This window comes from Pongo pygmaeus, chromosome 8 (assembly GCF_028885625.2).
Source record: "Pongo pygmaeus isolate AG05252 chromosome 8, NHGRI_mPonPyg2-v2.0_pri, whole genome shotgun sequence".
Taxonomy (NCBI): domain Eukaryota; kingdom Metazoa; phylum Chordata; class Mammalia; order Primates; family Hominidae; genus Pongo; species Pongo pygmaeus.
Genome location: NC_072381.2, coordinates 88599413 through 88619102, shown reverse-complemented (window position 1 = coordinate 88619102; position 19690 = coordinate 88599413). Strand labels below are relative to the sequence as shown.

The 19690-nt window shown below is 36.4% G+C and overlaps 1 protein-coding gene across 4 annotated transcripts in view; it reads right to left on the bottom strand.

Annotated features, from left to right (window-relative positions):
* Window positions 1-19690, bottom strand: part of PCDH15 (protocadherin related 15) — a 1016126-nt gene that overhangs the window by 329168 nt on the left and 667268 nt on the right. For all 4 annotated transcript variants that reach the window (XM_063669967.1, XM_063669968.1, XM_054435813.2 and 1 more), the window contains exon 15: window positions 5012-5144. In XM_063669967.1, coding sequence (XP_063526037.1) covers window positions 5012-5144 — 133 coding nt within the window. The remainder of the gene's footprint in view (window positions 1-5011; window positions 5145-19690) is intronic.

Sequence of the window (19690 nt, the reverse complement as noted above, 5' to 3'; positions counted from 1 at the left end):
GGATGTGATAATCTCACACATGTTCTTGTCTTTTTTCCTTTTATTTTCCCTCTGGTGCTGGGATAGAGAGGATGAAGAAAGAAAAATGTATTCTTTAGACAAATTATCTGTATTGAGGTTGTTCTAGGATTACTGTGCTAGAGGAAGGACCCCCAATAAATTCCACCGTTAAGAGGCTCAATATCAAGCAACAATCCTGTGATCTAGTGGCACCTTATGGAATTCTAATGTATCATTTAGCTAATGTCCAGGTGGTAGCCTGTCTTACGTCTTGATGTGCAAACCTCTCTTCTTCACTTGCTTCAATATCCTTTATTTTATTTATAGTTACAAGCACAAACTCTGAGATTTACGGATCCAGACAGGATTGATCTCACCTAAAATACTGGGCAAGATCTTCAAGGGGACAGTTCATGCTTTCTTGCCAACTGCCCACTCCACCACCACATTTCTCTCCAGTGTTCTCTCCCCTGTTTTAGTTGTACTGACTCAAATCTAAGCAGCTACTCGATTAGAGTGTTGAATGGTGATCTTCCCTTTTTTGTGTGAATTTCTTTTGGATTTTCTTCTCTCAATCTTAGCCAGACTTTTTCTATAATAACACTGGACTAGCAAACATTTCAACCTCATCTATTTATAAAATAATGTTATCTAGTACTATTTGAGATCTCTCTTACTTGGATTTTTTGGAGTATTGTACTCAGAATCGGGAACTTTTTGAGATAATATCTGAGAAATGAATAACTTTTGCTCGACTGTGCTTTATTCAGGTTCTTATCTGTATTCTATTCTATAATCTCCAAGTGAGGAAAATAGTCAATTCATATTTCTCTAAAGTATTTCTTCATAAGAGCCTTAAAATAAATTGTATGTATTTTTAAACATTAGTACATTTACCCCAATATAACATTACAAAATTAACCTTTGGAAAATACAGAACTAATGTAATACAAAACATTCCCATCCTTCCAAAAACAGGTAAAATAAAATATAATAGTTCTCTACAGCCTAATCTAAAAGAATGTGATGTAGTGGATAGAGCACTGATTTATTAATCAAAGGGAGAAAAACTAATGTGGCTCATAAAGCTTGCCATTTCTGAGTCTCATTCTTTTCATTTTCCCGATAATAACGATAATAAGATCGACCTGTTTGTAGGGTCAGGTTAATGACCAAGTGAAATGATGCATTATACATATGTCAAAGAAATATAGCCTCTTAAAAGAAAGTTAACGCAGCTGACATTCAGTAACATACCTCGGTTAGTAAGTAAAAAATTAGAAATAAACTCAAATAAACGATCAATATACATTATGGTAAAAAAAATGTAATAATTTGAATTAAGATAACTTGTTGAACACTGATTTATCAAACTCTATTGAACTAACCCATTTTTTAAATTTATACTTTTGTTTGTTTGTTATTAGAAAAACATTTCCCTACATAGAAGCTGCTCCACTATTCTGAAGGGAAGTACAAACGATGAAAAACAGAGCTGGAGACGATCCATGATGGACATATAGTGTGAGTAAGAAATATATATTGTTTGTTTTAAATCACTGAGATTTTGAGTTTGTGTATGTGTCCATAATATGAGCTAACTATCCTTAATGATACCATAAGTAAAGAATTTAAAGTAAATAAGAAGTGCCTGACCCCATATTAAATGCCACGCTAAGTGTTAATTACAGCTCCCTGGTGGTAAACAGGGGACTGGTTCCATGACTTCTGAGTATATAAAAAATCTACACATACTGAAGTCCCACAGTGGGTCTTATGGAACCTTTTGTATACAAAAGGTTGGCTCTCCAAATCGGCAGGATTTATATTATATCTCTCAAAAAATCTGCATATAAGTGGATCTGTGCATTTCAAACTTGGGTTGTTCAAGGGTCAACTGTGTTACTATTTTATGGGATGAGACGGCAGAGATGATACATGGAAATTTTGTGTTTAAAAAAGGAGAAATATGCAAATGGTGGTGGGGTGGGCCAAATGGAATGTGAGTTACATGAAAGGGTAATTTGGAAGGAAATAATGCTTTTGTGAAGAAGAGAAATACTTGAATATTTGAGTATAAAACATAGTTTTATTTAGTACCCTTGCCTCATCTTTAGTATGATAAAAATAGATAAAAAATTCAAAGAGACAAAGAGGGAGGAAGCTGCTTGAGTGAACATACTCTGTTGATGTAAATACTTGAGGAAATTAGCTCTGTATTGGGTGGTGTGCTGATGAATGCTTAACAAAAAAACTTTGAAGTGAAAGGCACTGATTTGTTGTATTTGATGATTTCTGTGGCATAAATATGCCCACCATAGCAATGTTTAGCTGGTAACATGACATAACTGCACACAGAGTCAGGAAGAGATGCACATGACTGGCTCTCATGATTTCGGTGTGGTCTGGCTCCAGCATTTGACTGTGACAAGTTTCACTGGCCGGTGAGAACGCTGGAGGAAAAAAAATCTACCTATAACTAACCCTTATTAGCATAACAGGTTTGAGAAAGCAGAGCCCTATTTTCCTTAAGGGAACGCCCGATCAATACAGCCATCAGGCAAAACAACATTCATGCACTGAGGAAAATCACTGCTTCTCAAACAACTTTTGGATACCATAAAAGGCCCATTCTTAAAAGGGGAAGTGGGAGGAGGGGAAACAAGAATTGTTGCCTGAAAAGAAACGACTTTGATCTCCATCAAAACAGATTAGTTTGAAGCCAATTTGCTGCTATCTTCAAAACTATATTTCCCCTCAAATTCTGTCTTCCAAATTGAGCAGTGAGTCAGCAGTAGGTAGTGCTAGAGTGTGAAAAGGATGAGGATGGAGGCAGCCAGGGTACCTCCAATGCATCTTCTTATTAGAAGACTTTTGAAGAGTAATTTGACGGAAGCTTTTCAACTTTTAGATCACTAGTTTAAATGTAGTCTCAGTTGATCATGAACAAAAGGGGTGGTTAGTTGCCTATGAAAAGTATCACCCTTGTTCTTTCTAACAGAGACTGCCACTACAGTTGGCATCCTTTCTTTTCCTTCTACCAGAAGCACAAAGGGTGAATAGAAATGTCATTTCAAGTATTTTTTCAGCCTTTGTACCAGAGAAATTTGAAATATGAAAAAGGCCAACTTCTTTTCATCTTTAACTCACAGGTAGAATTATTGAACTATAATATGTTTCCTAGATCTTCCTGGATTTTATTAAAATGAAACCTGAGCCACTTTACAAGTAAAATTATGTCTTACTTCATAGAAAGTTAAATTACATAAAGGCACATACTTGAGAAATATTTAAATATAAAATGTATAATTTTTTCTTGACCTGAATCTTATACACATAAGATTTATTTTGTTTTCGTTTTCTTTCTCTTATTTTTTTCTTGCTTCAATAAATGAATTCCCATGAATGTAAAGACAAAGATCTTATTACTCCATTAAATGAACATGTCTTTGTTCATTTAATATTTGATTTTATTTTCTATTTGATTTTTTATATTTGATTTTTTCTATTCTTTATCATTACAATACTTGATTTTTTCTATTTGATTATATTTGATTTTTGATTTTTAATATTTGATTTTTTAATATTTGATTTTTTCTATTCTTTATCATTACAATACTTTGACTTTTTTTCCTCCTAAAAAGACTGTAGGTTTTATTCCCTTTCTTTTAATTATTTCACAAAAATCCTCCAAATTTCCATATTACTAATATCTCTACCTTCATATAATTTTGTTTCAATATTAAATGATCAATTAAAGCAAACTCTCTCTAAGTACCTGGAGAAAAGCAACAGAATAAATATTAGAGTAGAGACACAAAGTAGTACTTGGTAATGCCAAGAAAATTTCAGTAGCTATCAGTAATCAGTAGGATATAACAGAAATAGCCCTGTTTTAGAAGTGATGAAAACTCAATCAACTGATTTTAAGCATCAGTTACTTTCTATGGGGTTAGCTTTCCACATCTCAAAAATAAGATTGATGTGTTTTGTTATTTTTGCATCATTTTCAATACAAACATTCTATGAAATCTTCACTTTTATATCATCCGGATTTAAGTGACAGGGTGTTAATATTCGAATGGGATTTAAGCAAGATGTAGCTGTGCCTTATGTCACATCAGCTGATGGTAAAGATTGATGCTGGGATTTTCCTGGGTCAGTCATGTTAAAATCTCCCCTAGGCTTCAAGGCCAGCTTCATAAGCTTCTGCAATTCCCACATAACACCAGAAGACAAACTCTGTTCTCTGAACGTTCATACAGAAAATAGTATGTCATCTTATGATTCTTATGATTGGCATAGCAAAGTAAAAATATATCAACACCGTATTTAGCCCAACTTGAAGCTGCATATTCAGTCAAAGATAGAGCTTTTCCTGGCCAAAGACACTTTGGTCAGAAATATATAAACAGTGAACACCAAGCTATCATCTTGCAAGTAACACATATGCTCATGAATCTCTAGCTGCAAATAAAAATATCAGCTAGCACTACCCCCTTCTTGTAAAGGAATAAAAAACACAGCAATTACAAGATTTGCCTATGGCCATAAAATGAAGTGGGGTTTGTCTCAGAATTAGAATGCCTACCATCAGCCTTTGAGTACAAAGTTAATTCCCCTACACAAGACTGCAGCAAAAATAAATCCAGCTGGAGAAAAGCCATACAAGACAGAAAATAATAGTCAGCTGCAGTTTGGATCCAAAGTATAAAATATTCAAGTACGTGTTTCCAATCTCTTCATTCTCTCCTGTAATGATTGCAGCTAATCCCTGCCAGCCAAACGTTAGTTCTTCAATTGTGGCGATCAATAGAATAGATTAGCTGTGGAAACCCTCCATCCATATTACCCTTGCTTTCCTTTCCAGATGGAATTTTCATTCACTAGAGTGGAGGCAAGCATGTGAGGTTTTTCCCTCCATACACAAATATAAACTCATTAAATGCCAAGCTTGTCACTTTAGAATTTACACACACACACACACACACACACACCCCAAGGAACATACCTGTAGATTTAATAAAACAGCACCAACCCTCATGGCTTCACTAATTTCAAGGCCATACATCAGCTGTGGGAAGCGAGGAGGGCTTTGATTATTTGGTGGAAGCACTTCAATGTACACAGTGCAGATGGAGTGCCTGCAGAGAAAGAGAGGAAAACAAGATGGTTACGAATCTGCATCACATTTAATGTTAGACTGCATTGTTTATTCAGTTGTTGGGTTTACAGGAGAAAAAAATTCCAAATTTTATGAAAAATAATACAATCAAAATGAAAGGATAGAAAAAACTACCACCAAAGTATAATGGTTTTATGAAATTATCTTAGTAAAAGAAAAGTAATTGCCTCCAGTATCTGTTTTTCCTACTTAGATTAATAGTGTGAATTAAAATGGAATAGCTATACAAATAAAGCTAATAAATTGCCTTGACTTCTGACTTTGTTTTTAATGCTTCTCTAATAGCAAAATGATTCTATAAACATCTGGTAATAAGAGCTGTCCTTGGAGCTTTTTTCCTGTTAAACCAGCAGAGGGAGTATTGATTAAAATTACACACAAAACAAATTATGGGCTGTGTTTTATCCGTTCTGTTGCTGACATCAATGGCTTAATGTAAGTGTATGTCAGGAGTCAGGATCATAAGGAATCCTAAGTAAAATAGTTGCAAACAAAACTAAATATGTTTTAAAATCTTCTCTAAAAAGCAATATATGATAAGCTAGGAATTAGATTTAATAAAGCCCTCATATTGATAGGAGCTTTTCTTGAAGGACAAGATACCTTATCATTACAAAGAAAAAAAATCAGCATTGACATAGCCAACTTTTTTGATATCTCTGAACTTTGAAATTTTTTTATGAAACAAAAACTGAAGAAGCATGTTAGTCAAGGTTTGTAATGTGGAAACATTAGCTGAAATATATCAATGAAATCTGAAAATGTATAAGGTTAGCCCTCTATTGTGAAAAAACATATAAATGTATGCACACACACACACACACACACATATATATACACATACATACACACACATATACACACACACATACATATAACATTTTGTACAAACATACCACCACTGCCTAAGATGTATGTTTTGAATTTAACAAAGTCATGATTTAGTTCAAATCACATTTGTTATAATTTCTATTTGGGGATGAGAATCTTTATTTATTTATTTATTTGAGATGGAGAGTCACTCTCCAGCCCCGGCTGGAGTGCAGTGGCATGATCTTTGCTCACTGCAACCCCCACCTCCTGGGTTCAAGTGATTCTCCTGCCTCAGCCTCCCAAGTAGCTGGGATTACAGGCCTATGTCACAATATCTGGCTAATTTTTGTATTTTCAGTAGAGATGGGGTTTTCCCATGTTGACCAGGCTGGTCTCGAACTCCTGACCTCAGGTGATCCACCCGCCTCAACCTCCCAAAGTGCTGGGATAACAGGCGTGAGCACCACGCCTGGCCTAGAATCTTCTTAAAGTAGTCCCAAACTCTTTATAAGATGCTTCGATTAAAAGACATGGTCACCAAAAATATTTGTCTGAGTTTATTAACTAAAACATTCTACTTTTCAAAACCTTTTGAAAGAAATTCAGGCCGGCCATGGTGGCTCACACCTGTAATCCCAGCACTTTGGGAGGCCGAGGCAGGCGGATCATGAGGTCAGGAGATCGAGACCATCCTGGCTAACACGGTGAAAGCCCGTCTCTACTAAAAATACAAAAAATTAGCCCAGCAGGGTTGCCGGTGCCTGTGGTCCCAGCTACTTGGGAGGCTGAGGCAGGAGAATGGCATGAACCCAGGAGGCGGAGCTTGCAGTGAGCCAAGATCACGCCACTGCACTCCAGTCTGGGCGATAGAGCAAGACTCCGTCTCAAAAAAAGAAAAAAAAAAAAAAGAAATTCAGATCAAGGGCACTAAAATTTCGTTTTATAGCTTGTCACTTTATAATATACCTAAATTCAAGTTGTTTCTGAGCATATCATCAGTAGATAGATACCAATAGAATAGTAAGCATAAAAGCTACAGTGACTTTTAAAAATTTCATGGTCAGGCGTGGTGGCTCACGTCTGTAATCGCAGCACTTTGGGAGGCCAAGGCGGGTGATCACAAGGTCAGGAGTTCAAGACCAGCATGACCAACATGGTGAAACCCCATCTCAACTAAAAAATACAAAAATTAGCCAGGCATGGTGGCCTGTAATCCCAGCTACTCAGGAGTCTGAGGCAGGAGGGAGAATTGCTTGAACCCGGGAGACAGAGGTTGTAGTGACCCGAGATCGTGCCATTGCACTCCAGCCTGGGCGACAGGGCGAGACTCTGTCTCAAAAAAAAAAAAAAAAATTTCATGCTTACATTTATCATGATATTGTTCTAAAGTAATCTCACTTTAAATTAAAATATTTTAAACTTTCATAATTAGTTAAAATATCTGTATTCATTTCTGCCTCTGATTTTATCTATTTAGTATCAAAATTTGCCAATAAAATTAATCAGATTATATTTCTTAAATGGGTTCAAACTGATGATGAAATGTTGCTTATATACTTATAATTATTGATGTCAACATGAAACAATGGGAAGTTACAAAATGTATCGTACACTGCAAAGATTCCCACTTCCGTGTTGTGAGAACAAAGGAATTGTCATTTTGAGGTAGACCTAACATCCTTCCAGGTAGTGATCTGACTCCAGAAGCAGCCCCAAAATGTAAAACATTTTCCCTGATATTACCCTTGAAGATCTTGGCTTCTTTTAGTGTCTGTTATTGATCAAGTTTTTAAAACATTTTATGAACCTCTTTCTTTTCTCTGATAGCACATTCTCTATACATAACAAGTCCTACAACATTATTGGTAATAAAAGTAGGTGAGTGATGTTGAACACAGAATTTGTAACCAGATATTCCTGAGTTAGAATTTTGATGCTGTCCTCAGTGATCTAGAGCAAATTATTTCTTTCAGCTTCATTATTTCCACATAATAAGTGGGAATAATAATAACATCTAAGGTCAGCATAAAGATGAAATAAGTTGATATATTTGCATATGTAAGTACATGTATACATATATATGAAACATACTTTTATAATTTATTATTAATAAATTACTCAAAATAAGGCTTAAGGTTTCTTATTCCACTTTATGAATAGTGCAAACAATCTTTCATTTTCCTTAGCTACATCCTTTATAATATTGTAGATATTTTAATTGAATCCTTTCACTTGGCTAAATTCCTTCAAAGGCATGATACTCCTTCACCCCTCCCCAGCATGGGGTATGTTGGTGTTAGAATTTGAGCACGTTGGATCATAATCTTTAGGGTAGGATACAAGAATCTACAATTTTCACAAATTTCCAAAGTTCTACTTACAGAAACTAGAATTTGAAGACCACTGCTTCAGAATCTCATGAAAAGTACAATATGTAGACTAACCTTTTTTTTTTTTAATTACCTCAGTAGAAAAACTCTACAAAGTCACTTAACGTCTTCAATAACCCTGGATCCAAAAGACTTCCTCACTGTTTAACTTTTTTTTTTTTGACCTGGAACATATCTGTACTGCAGATTCGAAGCTTTCTTTCAAAAGCCAGGCCCTTTCTGCTTCTGATATTCTTTAGATCTTCAGTTTACTGGTCAAGAATACTTTATAAAGGTTTTACAAGAATATCAGTGTCTTAAAGCTTGTGAAAGTAGAGTTAAACTACACTTATTATACTTTTTATATTTCTTCATTCCTTTCCCTTTCATTATCTTCCCATTTTAGAGGGTTAAAGTCAGACAATGCTACAATAAGGACCTTAAACTCATATGAGGCACTTGGATACTTGTCACAGAGTCGAAAACTTTAAAATCCTGAAACAAAGAGGACTCTAGTCTCAGACAAAACACAGAGACAAATTTTAGCCCAACATGACCGTCTCCTTGATCCATCCTTACTCCTTTGCTTCCTCTGTTCCTTTCCACAATAATTCAAAAGCTAGAATTGCTAATTGTGTTCCCCCACCCGCTTGGTCTTGAATGTTAGTTATTTGGAGGAGATCATATTTCAAGGCTTGCATTTTTCATCTTCAACATCCTGGCATGTCCCTACAATGTGTTTAAATAACCACCAGGCTTCTTGAGGGTTATTGCCTTTTAAAATGCTATCTCCTTTTTATCCTTGATGTCAGCACAGTGTCACAGTTAGCTTTCCTAAAATTAAATACCCATAGTACTAATAATAAAATAATAGTATTTATGCTGTAATAAATAGTAGTATTTCAACAGCATCATTTAAACACTTAATAAAATAGGGTAGTCACTATATAAATAACACATTATGTGAGCATTTTGTATTCACATTTTATAGCTAAATGCATAAAACTGAGCATCTATATAAGAAAAATTTTATTTTTGTAATATAGCCAGTATGATGTAGATAAATCTCCATTTCTAAAAATGAACATCATAAAGCTTTATTATATTTTACCTGGTAATAAAGGTCAAAGTAGCACAAAAAAGGTAATATATTTCTTATATACTCTTGAAACCTACGCAATAGTTCCATAAATATAAATATATATATGTATATATATATTTCTTTTGATAAACATAGAAATTGACCCTTCTGGTTTTAAAGCTTGAAACTTAACATTTCTGGGGTCGGGAGCCCAGATGGCCGAATAGGAACAGCTCCGGTCTACAGCTCCCAGCGTGAGTGACGCAGAAGACGGGTGATTTCTGCATTTCCATCTGAGCTTTGCAGAGAGCAGTGGTTCTCCCAGCACGCAGCTGGAGATCTGAGAACAGGCAGACTGCCTCCTCAAGTGGGTCCCTGACCCCTGACCCCCAAGCAGCCTAACTGGGAGGCACTCCCCAGCAGGGGCAGACTGACACCTCACATGGCCGAGTACTCCAACAGACCTGCAGCTGAGGGTCCTGTCTGTTAGAAGGAAAACTAACAAACAGAAAGGACATCCACACCAAAAACCCATCTGTACATCACAATCATCAAAAACCAAAAGTAGATAAAACCACAAAGATGGGGAAAAAACAGAGCAGAAAAACCGGAAACTCTAAAAAGCAGAGTGCCTCTCCTCCTCCAAAGGAGCACAGTTCCTCACCAGCAACGGAACAAAGCTGGATGGAGAATGACTTTGATGAGCTGAGAGAAGAAGGCTTCAGATGATCAAATCACTCTGAGCTACGGGAGGATATTCAAACCAAAGGCAAAGAAGTTGAAAACTTTGAAAAAAATTTAGAACAATGTATAACTAGAATAACCAATACAGAGAAGTGCTTAAAGGAGCTGATGGAGCTGAAAACCAAGGCTCGAGAACTATGTGAAGAATGCAGAAGCCTCAGTAGCCGATGCGATCAACTGGAAGAAAGGGTATCAGTGATGGAAGATGAAATGAATGAAATGAAGTGAGAAGGGAAGTTTAGAGAAAAAAGAATAAAAAGAAATGAGCAAAGCCTCCAAGAAATATGGGACTATGTGAAAAGACCAAATCTACGTCTGATTGGTGTACCTGAAAGTGACGGGGAGAATGGAACCAAGTTGGAAAGCACTCTGCAGGATATCATCCAGGAGAACTTCCCCAATCTAGCAAGGCAGGCCAACATTCAGATTCAGGAAATACAGAGAACACCACAAAGATACTCCTCGAGAAGAACAACTCCAAGACACACAATTGTAAGATTCACCAAAGTTGAAATGAAGGAAAAAATGTTAAAGGCAGCCAGAGAGAAAGGTCGGGTTACCCTCAAAGGGAAGCCCATCAGACTACCAGCGGATCTCTCAGCAGAAACTCTACAAGCCAGAAGAGAGTGGGGACCAATATTCAACATTCTTCAAGAAAAGAATTTTCAACCCAGAATTTCATATCCAGCCAAACTAAGCTTCATAAGTGAAGGAGAAATAAAATCCTTTACAGACAAGCAAATGCTGAGAGATTTTGTCACCACCAGGCCTGCCCTACAAGAGCTCCTGAAGGAAGCGCTAAACAGGGAAAGGGACAACCGGTACCAGCCGCTGCAAAATCATGCCAAAATGTAAAGACCATCGAGACTAGGAAGAAACCGCATCAACTAACGAGCAAAATAACCAGCTAACATCATAATGACAGGATCAAATTCACACATAACAATATTAACTTTAAATGTAAATGGAATAAATGCTCCAAATAAAAGACACAAACTGGCAAATTGGATAAAGACTCAAGACCCATTAGTGTGCTGTATTCAGGAAACCCATCTCACGGGCAGAGACACACATAGGCTCAAAATAAAAGGATGGAAGAAGATCTACCAAGCAAATGGAAAGCAAAAAAAGGCAGGGGTTGCAATCCTAGTCTCTGATAAAACAGACTTTAAACCAACAAAGATCAAAAGAGACAAGGCCATTACATAATGGTAAAGGGATCAATTCAACAAGAAGAGCTATCCTAAATATATATGCACCCAATACAGGAGCACCCAGATTCATAAAGCAAGTCCTGAGTGACCTACAAAGAGACTTAGACTCCCACACATTAATAATGGGAGATTTTAACACTCCACTGTCAACATTAGACAGATCAACGAGGCAGAAAGTCAACAAGGATATCCAGGAATTGAACTCAGCTCTGCACCAAGCGGACCTAACAGACATCTACAGAACTCTCCACCCCAAATCAACAGAATATACATTCTTTTCAGCACCACACCACACCTATTCCAAAATTGACCATATACTTGGAAGTAAAGCTCTCCTCAGCAAATGTAAAAGAACAGAAATTATAACAAACTATCTCTCAGATCACAGTGCAATCAAACTAGAACTCAGGATTAAGAAAATCACTCAAAACCACTCAACTACATGGAAACTGAACAACCTGCTCCTAAATGACTACTGGGTACATAACAAAATGAAGGCAGAAATAAAGATGTTCTTTGAAAACAACGAGAACAAAGACAAAACATACCAGAATCTCTGGGATGCATTCAAAGCAGTGTGTAGAGGGAAATTTATAGCACTAAATGCCCACAAGAGAAAGCAGGAAAGATCCAAAATTGACACCCTAACATCACAATTAAAAGAACTAGAAAAGCAAGAGCAAACGCATTCAAAAGCTAGCAGAAGGCAAGAAATAACTAAAATCAGAGCAGAACTGAAGGAAATAGAGACACAAAAAACCCTTCAAAAAATGAATGAATCCAGGAGCTGGTTTTTTGAAAGGATCAACAAAATTGATAGACCGCTAGCAAGACTAATAAAGAAAAAAAGGGAGAAGAATCAAATAGATGCAATAAAAAATGATAAAGGGGATATCACCACCGATCCCACAGAAATACAAACTACCATCAGAGAATACTACAAACACCTCTACGCAAATAAACTAGAAAATCTAGAAGAAATGGATAAATTCCTCGACACATACATGCTCCCAAGACTAAACCAGGAAGAAGTTGAATCTCTGAATAGACCAATAACAGGAGCTGAAATTGTGGCAATAATCAATAGCTTACCAACCAGAAAGAGTCCAGGACCAGATGGATTCACAGCCGAATTCTACCAGAGGTACAAGGAGGAACTGGTACCATTCCTTCTGAAAGTATTCCAATCAATAGAAAAAGAGAGAATCCTCCCTAACTCATTTGATGAGGCCAGCATCATCCTGATACCAAAGCCGGAAAGAGACACAACCAAAAAAAAGGATTTCAGACCAATATCCTTGATGAACATTGATGCAAAAATCCTCAATAAAATACTGGCAAACCAAATCCAGCAGCACATCAAAAAGCTTATCCACTATGATCAAGTGGGCTTCATCCCTGGGATGCAAGGCTGGTTCAATATACGCAAATCAATAAATGTAATCCAGCATATAAACAGAACCAAAGACAAAAACCACATGATTATCTCAATAGATGCAGAAAAGGCCTTTGACAAAATTCAACAACCTTTCATGCTAAAAACTCCCAAGAAATTAGGTATTGATGGGACATATCTCAAAATAATAAGAGCTATCTATGACAAACCCACAGCCAATATCATACTGAATGGACAAAAACTGGAAGCATTCCCTTTGAAAACTGGCACAAGACAGGGATGCCCTCTCTCACCACTCCTATTCAACATAGTGTTGGAAGTTCTGGCCAGGGCAATTAGGCAGGAGAAGAAAATAGTGGGTATTCAATTAGGAAAAGAGGAAGTCAAATTGTCCCTGTTTGCAGATGACATGATTGTATATCTAGAAAATCCCATCGTCTCAGCCCAAAATCTCCTTAAGCTGATAAGCAACTTCAGCAAAGTCTCAGGATACAAAATCAATGTACAAAAATCACAAGCATTCTTATACACCAATAACAGACAAACAGAGAGCCAAATCATGAGTGAACTCCCACTCACAATTGCTTCAAAGAGAATAAAATACCTAGGAATCCAACATACAAGGGATGTGAAGGACCTCTTCAAGGAGAACTACAAACCACTGCTCAAGGAAATAAAAGATGATACAAACAAATGGAAGAACATTCCATGCTCATGGGTAGGAAGAATCAATATCGTGAAAATGGCCATACTGCCCAAGGTAATTTATAGATTCAATGCCATCCCCATCAAGCTACCAATGACTTTCTTCACAGAATTGGAAAAAACTACTTTAAAGTCCATATGGAACCAAAAAAGAGCCTGCATCGCCAAGTCAATCCTAAGCCAAAAGAACAAAGCTGGAAGCATCATACTACCTGACTTCAAACTATACTACAAGGCTACAGTAACCAAAACAGCATGGTGCTGGTACCAAAACAGAGATATAGATCAATGGAACAGAGCAGAGCCCTCAGAAATAATGCCACATATCTACAACTATCTGATCTTTGACAAACCTGACAAAAACAAGCAATGGGGAAAGGATTCCTTATTTAATAAATGGTGCTGGGAAAACTGGCTAGCCATATGTAGAAAGCTGAAACTGGATCCCTTCCTTGCACCTTATATAAAAATTAATTCAAGATGGATTAAAGACTTAAACGTTAGACCTAAAACCATAAAAACCCTAGAAGAAAACCTAGGCATTACCATTCAGGACATAGGCATGGGCAAGGACTTCATGTCTAAAACACCAAAAGCAATGGCAACAAAAGCCGGAATTGACAAATGGGATCTAATTAAACTCAAGAGCTTCTGCACAGCAAAAGAAACTACCATCAGAGTGAACAGGCAACTTACAAAATGGGAGAAAATTTTCACAACCTACTCATCTGACAAAGGGCTAATATCCAGAATCTACAATGAACTCCAACAAATTTACAAGAAAAAAACAAACAACCCCATCAAAAAGTGGGCAAAGGATATGAACAGACACTTCTCAAAAGAGGACATTTATGGAGCCAAAAGACACATGAAAAAATGCTCACCATCACTGGCCATCAGAGAAATGCAAATCAAAACCACAATGAGATACCATCTCACACCAGTTAGAATGGCAATCATTAAAAAGTCAGGAAACAACATTTGCTGGAGAGGATGTGGAGAAATAGGAACACTTTTACACTGTTGGTGGGACTGTGAACTAGTTCAATCATTGTGGAAGTCAGTGTGGTGATTCCTCAGGGATCTAGAACTAGAAATACCATTTGACCCAGCCATCCCATTACTGGGTATATACCCAAAGGACTATAAATCATGCTGCTGTAAAGACACATGCACGCGTATGTTTATTGCGGCATTATTCACAATAGCAAAGACTTGGAACCAACCCAAATGTCCAACAATGATAGACTGGATTAAGAAAATGTGGCACATATACACCATGGAATACTATGCAGCCATAAAAAATGATGAGTTCATGTCCTTTGTAGGGACATGGATGAAATTGGAAATCATCATTCTCAGTAAACTATCACAAGGACAAAAAGCCAAACACCACATATTCTCACTCATAGGTGGGAATTGAACAATGAGAACACATGGACACAGGAAGGGGAACATCACACTCTGGGGACTGTTGTGGGGTGGGCGGAGGGGGGAGGGATAACGTTGGGAGATATACCTAATGCTAGATGACGAGTTAGTGGGTGCAGTGCACCAGCATGGCACATGTATACATGTGTAACTAACCTGCACATTGTGCACATGTACCCTAAAACTTAAAGTATAATAATAATAAACAAACAAACAAGCAAACAAAAAGAAACTTAACATTTGTTTTATCTGGGCTCCTTCCTCAGGAAACAACCTTCAAGCCTCCCAAAAAAGGTATCAAAGAACTGAAACTCACCAGATCACCACATCCAATGAGATGTCAGACCTGTCATTCATTATGATTGCTTCCTAGCCCCTCCCTAGTTCCTGTTTTCTTACATATTGTTACATTTCTTCCCTGCTATGTAAACACTAATTGTAGTCAGTCAGTGAGTTGGATTTGAGATTGTCACCAGTTTCCTTAGCTGCAGCACCAGATTAAAATCTTCTTCTTTGACAATTGTTGTTGAGTGATTGGCTTTTTGTATGACCAGCAGCAGAATCTAAACTGAACCCCTGGTGTTCCTGTGACAGATTTTCATTACCTGACCAAGAACACATTGCTTGTTTCTTGGCTGCCTTGGGCCAAGAGTCTCAGAAGCCCTCCTAAGCAGTTGCTCACCCAATTTTCACTGGAGGTGTTTTGGTTTTTTTCTGGCCCCACAGCAGCTACCCCCAACTACATTCCTGATTGTCTAGTAAGAACAGCATTTGAAATTTGACATCTGCATCCGGACAGGTGAGTGTCAGGTTCTTTGTGGGCCTGGACAGCATGATCCTCTCCTCTCAGTTTGAGAATTTTTTAAAGAAATTTTTATTTGTAGGTTGAACAAGCCCAAAAGACTGAAAGTGGGAAGCACCCTGTGTTAGTATGGACACTTTTGGGGGGTTTCAGTATGAACACTCTTGGGGGCTTGTTTGTAATTGTGGGGTGTGTATGTGTGTGTGTGTGTGTGTGTGAGAAAGTGTGTATCTTTTATGGGACTAGACAGTGGGATTGGCTCCTCTCAATTTGAGAAATTCCTAAGGAATTTTTCTTTGTGGGTTGGTCAAGCCCAACCAGTAGAAAGAAGAAGTACCCTGACTGTTTCAGTTTGGATGCTCTTAGGGCTCGTTTATTGTTTCAGCAGTAGGATTGTGTTGGCGATTGTGTGTGTTTGATATAGTCATAGCAAAGTAGAATTCAGTAAGCTAATATTTTCTGAAACACTGTTTGGCTCCAATATTCTTCGGAATCTGGAGTTTGCTATTGAATGGGAAAGCATGACAGAGTTCCATGTATCCAGACTTTTGTGCTACTGCTCTAACCATGGTCAGGCCTGGTCAGTATGTGATGTTCTCTTGTGATGCTGTTTGGTTCCAGTGTTCTTTGAAGTCTGGGGAGGTTTAGCCTTTAAAAAGCAAACTGCCATGAAAACTACTCTACCCAAAATTTTGATTCACAGCCTTCATTGGATTACCTACTGAGGTCAAGAAAGTGTGGCTATGTAAACCAGTGAGTTTCTACTGCTATATGATGGCTAGAGTTTTGAGGTAAAATAGATTGGATCTTTATGTGTGTTTATATGCGTCTTAATGTGTTTATGTATGTTCATGTATTATGTTTTTTTGGTCTACCAAATTGGTTTATAAATAAAAGAGCACACATAAAATAAGTAAGCCCAAAGTATTTTTCAAGTTCAAATGACTTAAGTCAACCACAATAAGCAAGCTGGCTTTAACATTTTTGATAAAATAAAAATAGAAATGCCTTTAGAATTGTCAGCATACATTTTTATCTGGGTTTTATATATGGCTCTGCTAGATATGATTGAGGTGTCATGGTTTGGCATAGAAGGTTATAAAACTATAAACCCAGCTAAAATAAAATGATCTTGGTTTGTGTACCTTCTTTGACAAATGAGACTAATTTAATGTTGTTAGCTGATTCTTGTGAGTTATTGGCAACAATACCTATATATTTAATTTTAAGATTTAGTTGAGGACCTGACATTTACCAGCTATTAAAAAAAAGAGTAATGAACAAGCAAAAAGCTAACTTTAAATGATGGTGTCTAATATTTCAGTTTTCAGAAGAAATCTAGATAAACTATTAAAATGAAATAATCAAGTACTTGTAAACTGAATAAATGTTGTAGGTACACTTTTTGTGTAATATAAAATTTTTAAATTGTTTTTGATGCTCATTGGGTGTCTGGGTCATTTCCAATCAAGAAAAAGTTATGGGGAAACATATTTCTAAAAATTGTGGAATTGTTCTCATCTGTAAAATGCTAATATCTGATAGTCAGCTCAGAATTTCTTGCTTCTCAGATGTTCACTAAAATTTTGTTCACTAACATTTAAGGCTACTAAGGATAAGAATTCTAAAGAAGATGTGTTTTTATTGAGAAAACAAGTCTGTCTAGTTCAGAAGTTATCTAAAGGCTAATTAAAATTATGGGCTTGAAATGGTTAGTTATGAAACAAGGTAGAAGAAAACCAATAAGTAGAAGAAAAAGAGATGTGTAAAAAGTTATAGATATGAAAATATATTTTAGGAAGGTGATAATGAAAAAATAACAATTTTTATAAGAAAAGATTTTGTATGGTGAATGTTTGTCCTAAATTAAAATAACTGGTTATTAAAAAAAGAACAGAAAGAAAATCTAAGACAAAACAGAAGTCCAAGCATGTCATGGATGGTCTGTGTAAGTCATATGCCGTTTTTCCTGTTTCTCTGTGTGTCTATCTTCATGCCCATACAAAGAAAATACAAAGTTGAAAAAGCTTAGATAATAAAATATCCTTTAAAACTTGATAAAAATAGGAATGCTTTGGCTAATTAGCATTGTTCGTAGTTAAAGCTCATATCTTAATGAAGATAAAATAGAAATTATTGTAAAGAAATATTAGCAGTTTGGCAATTTTTTAAATATAGTTACGCCCAAAGCTGGATGTAACATGGAGCCAAATTTCACAGTATATTTGCTATTCTGCATCACATACCTACAGTGAATTTTTTAATTACAGAAAATATATACTGGTACTGCTGGACTTAAAGACAGTAAATATCAAAAAACTGAATCAGGAATAAGATATCTGTCAGGTGAATTTTTTTTGGCTCTGAGTAACAATAACACTGTAAAGCCAAGGTAAATTGAGTAGAAGAAAAATTGAGGGTTGGACTACTGTTTGTTTATTTTTGCTTTTTTTTTTTTTTTTCTTGAGACAGGGTCTTGCTCTGTTGCCAGGATGGAGTGCAGTGGAGTGATCTCGGCTCATTGCAACCCCTGCCTCCTGGGTTCAAGTGATTCCCCTTCCTCAGACGCAGTCCTCAGCTGGGACTACAGGTGCTGCCACCACACCTGGCTAATTTTTTGTATTTTAGTGGAGATGGGGTTTCATCATGTTGGCCATGATAGTCTCGATCTCCTGACCTCATGATCCACTCTCCGTTGTCACCAGGCTGGAGTACAGTGGCACGATCTCAGCTCACTGCAACCTCCACCTCCCAGGTTCAAGCAATTCCCCTGCCTCAGCCTCAGTCCTCAGCAGGACTACAGGCATGTGCCACCACACCTGGCTAATTTTTTGTATTTTAGTAGAGATGGGGTTTCACCATGTTGGCCATGATAGTCTCAATCTCCTGACCTCGTGATCCCCTCTCCTCTGCCTCCCCAAGTGTTGGGATTACAGGCATGACCCACCACGCCTGACCTATTTTTGCTTCTAATTTTCATTTATTTGCTATTTGTTCTACTTATATATACAAATATATACATATATACACATATTTATATGTATACATATACACATATGTATACGTATATGCATATATATTTGTATACATATACACATATGTATACATATATGCATATATATTTGTATACATATATATATAAAACTATTGATGCTTTTGTGTTTCTAATGGAAAGCTTTTATTTGGTTCTATGAATAGTCATTTTGTTTTCTATGTATTCCAACAATTCACCATTTGCTCTGTTTATTGAAAGTTCCTAAACTACATTTGTCAAGCTTCAAAACATTGATGAAGGACAGCAGCCATTTAAATTTGATTGGTTTTTCTTACCTCTGAGTATATTGATAGCTATGATAATTTTAAGGTTCTTGGCAAAAATCATATAAAAGACTTATTTTTATAAGTTCTAAACAGAAATAGTACATTATATATTTTGTCACTTGGAAAAGTAGATGAGAATAGAAGTGTTTAAATGATGTTTATTTCCAATGTAATTCAATTCCATCAATAATTTGAGTTGGTTCAGATCCTTTCCTTTAGTGAAGAAAAACTGTGATATGGGTTAAAAGCTTTAATGTTCAGGAAAGACTGGGCTTTTTTTTTTAAGAAAAATTTTATTGATTGGGATTTATCTGAAACTACTTTCCTTGTGTTTACCATTATTAACATTAAATGACACTCAACTGAATTAAGTAGTAATTGCTTTAAAAATTGTGATACTTTGTTGTAATTTTTGATCCAAATCCATTTATCTCTGATGGGCATTCATGTGGTACTTGAAAACAAAATATGCACAAGTGTTGCACTGGTTTGAAGACTTTGGTGGTGAAAGTTACTTAATCAGTTGTGAGTACTGTATCTAGAAGTAAATCTTAGAAATGTGTGATGATGCTCTTTTAAATAGCCGAAGACAAATTATTATGTGGTTTTCACTTTGTCCTTGCTTTGTT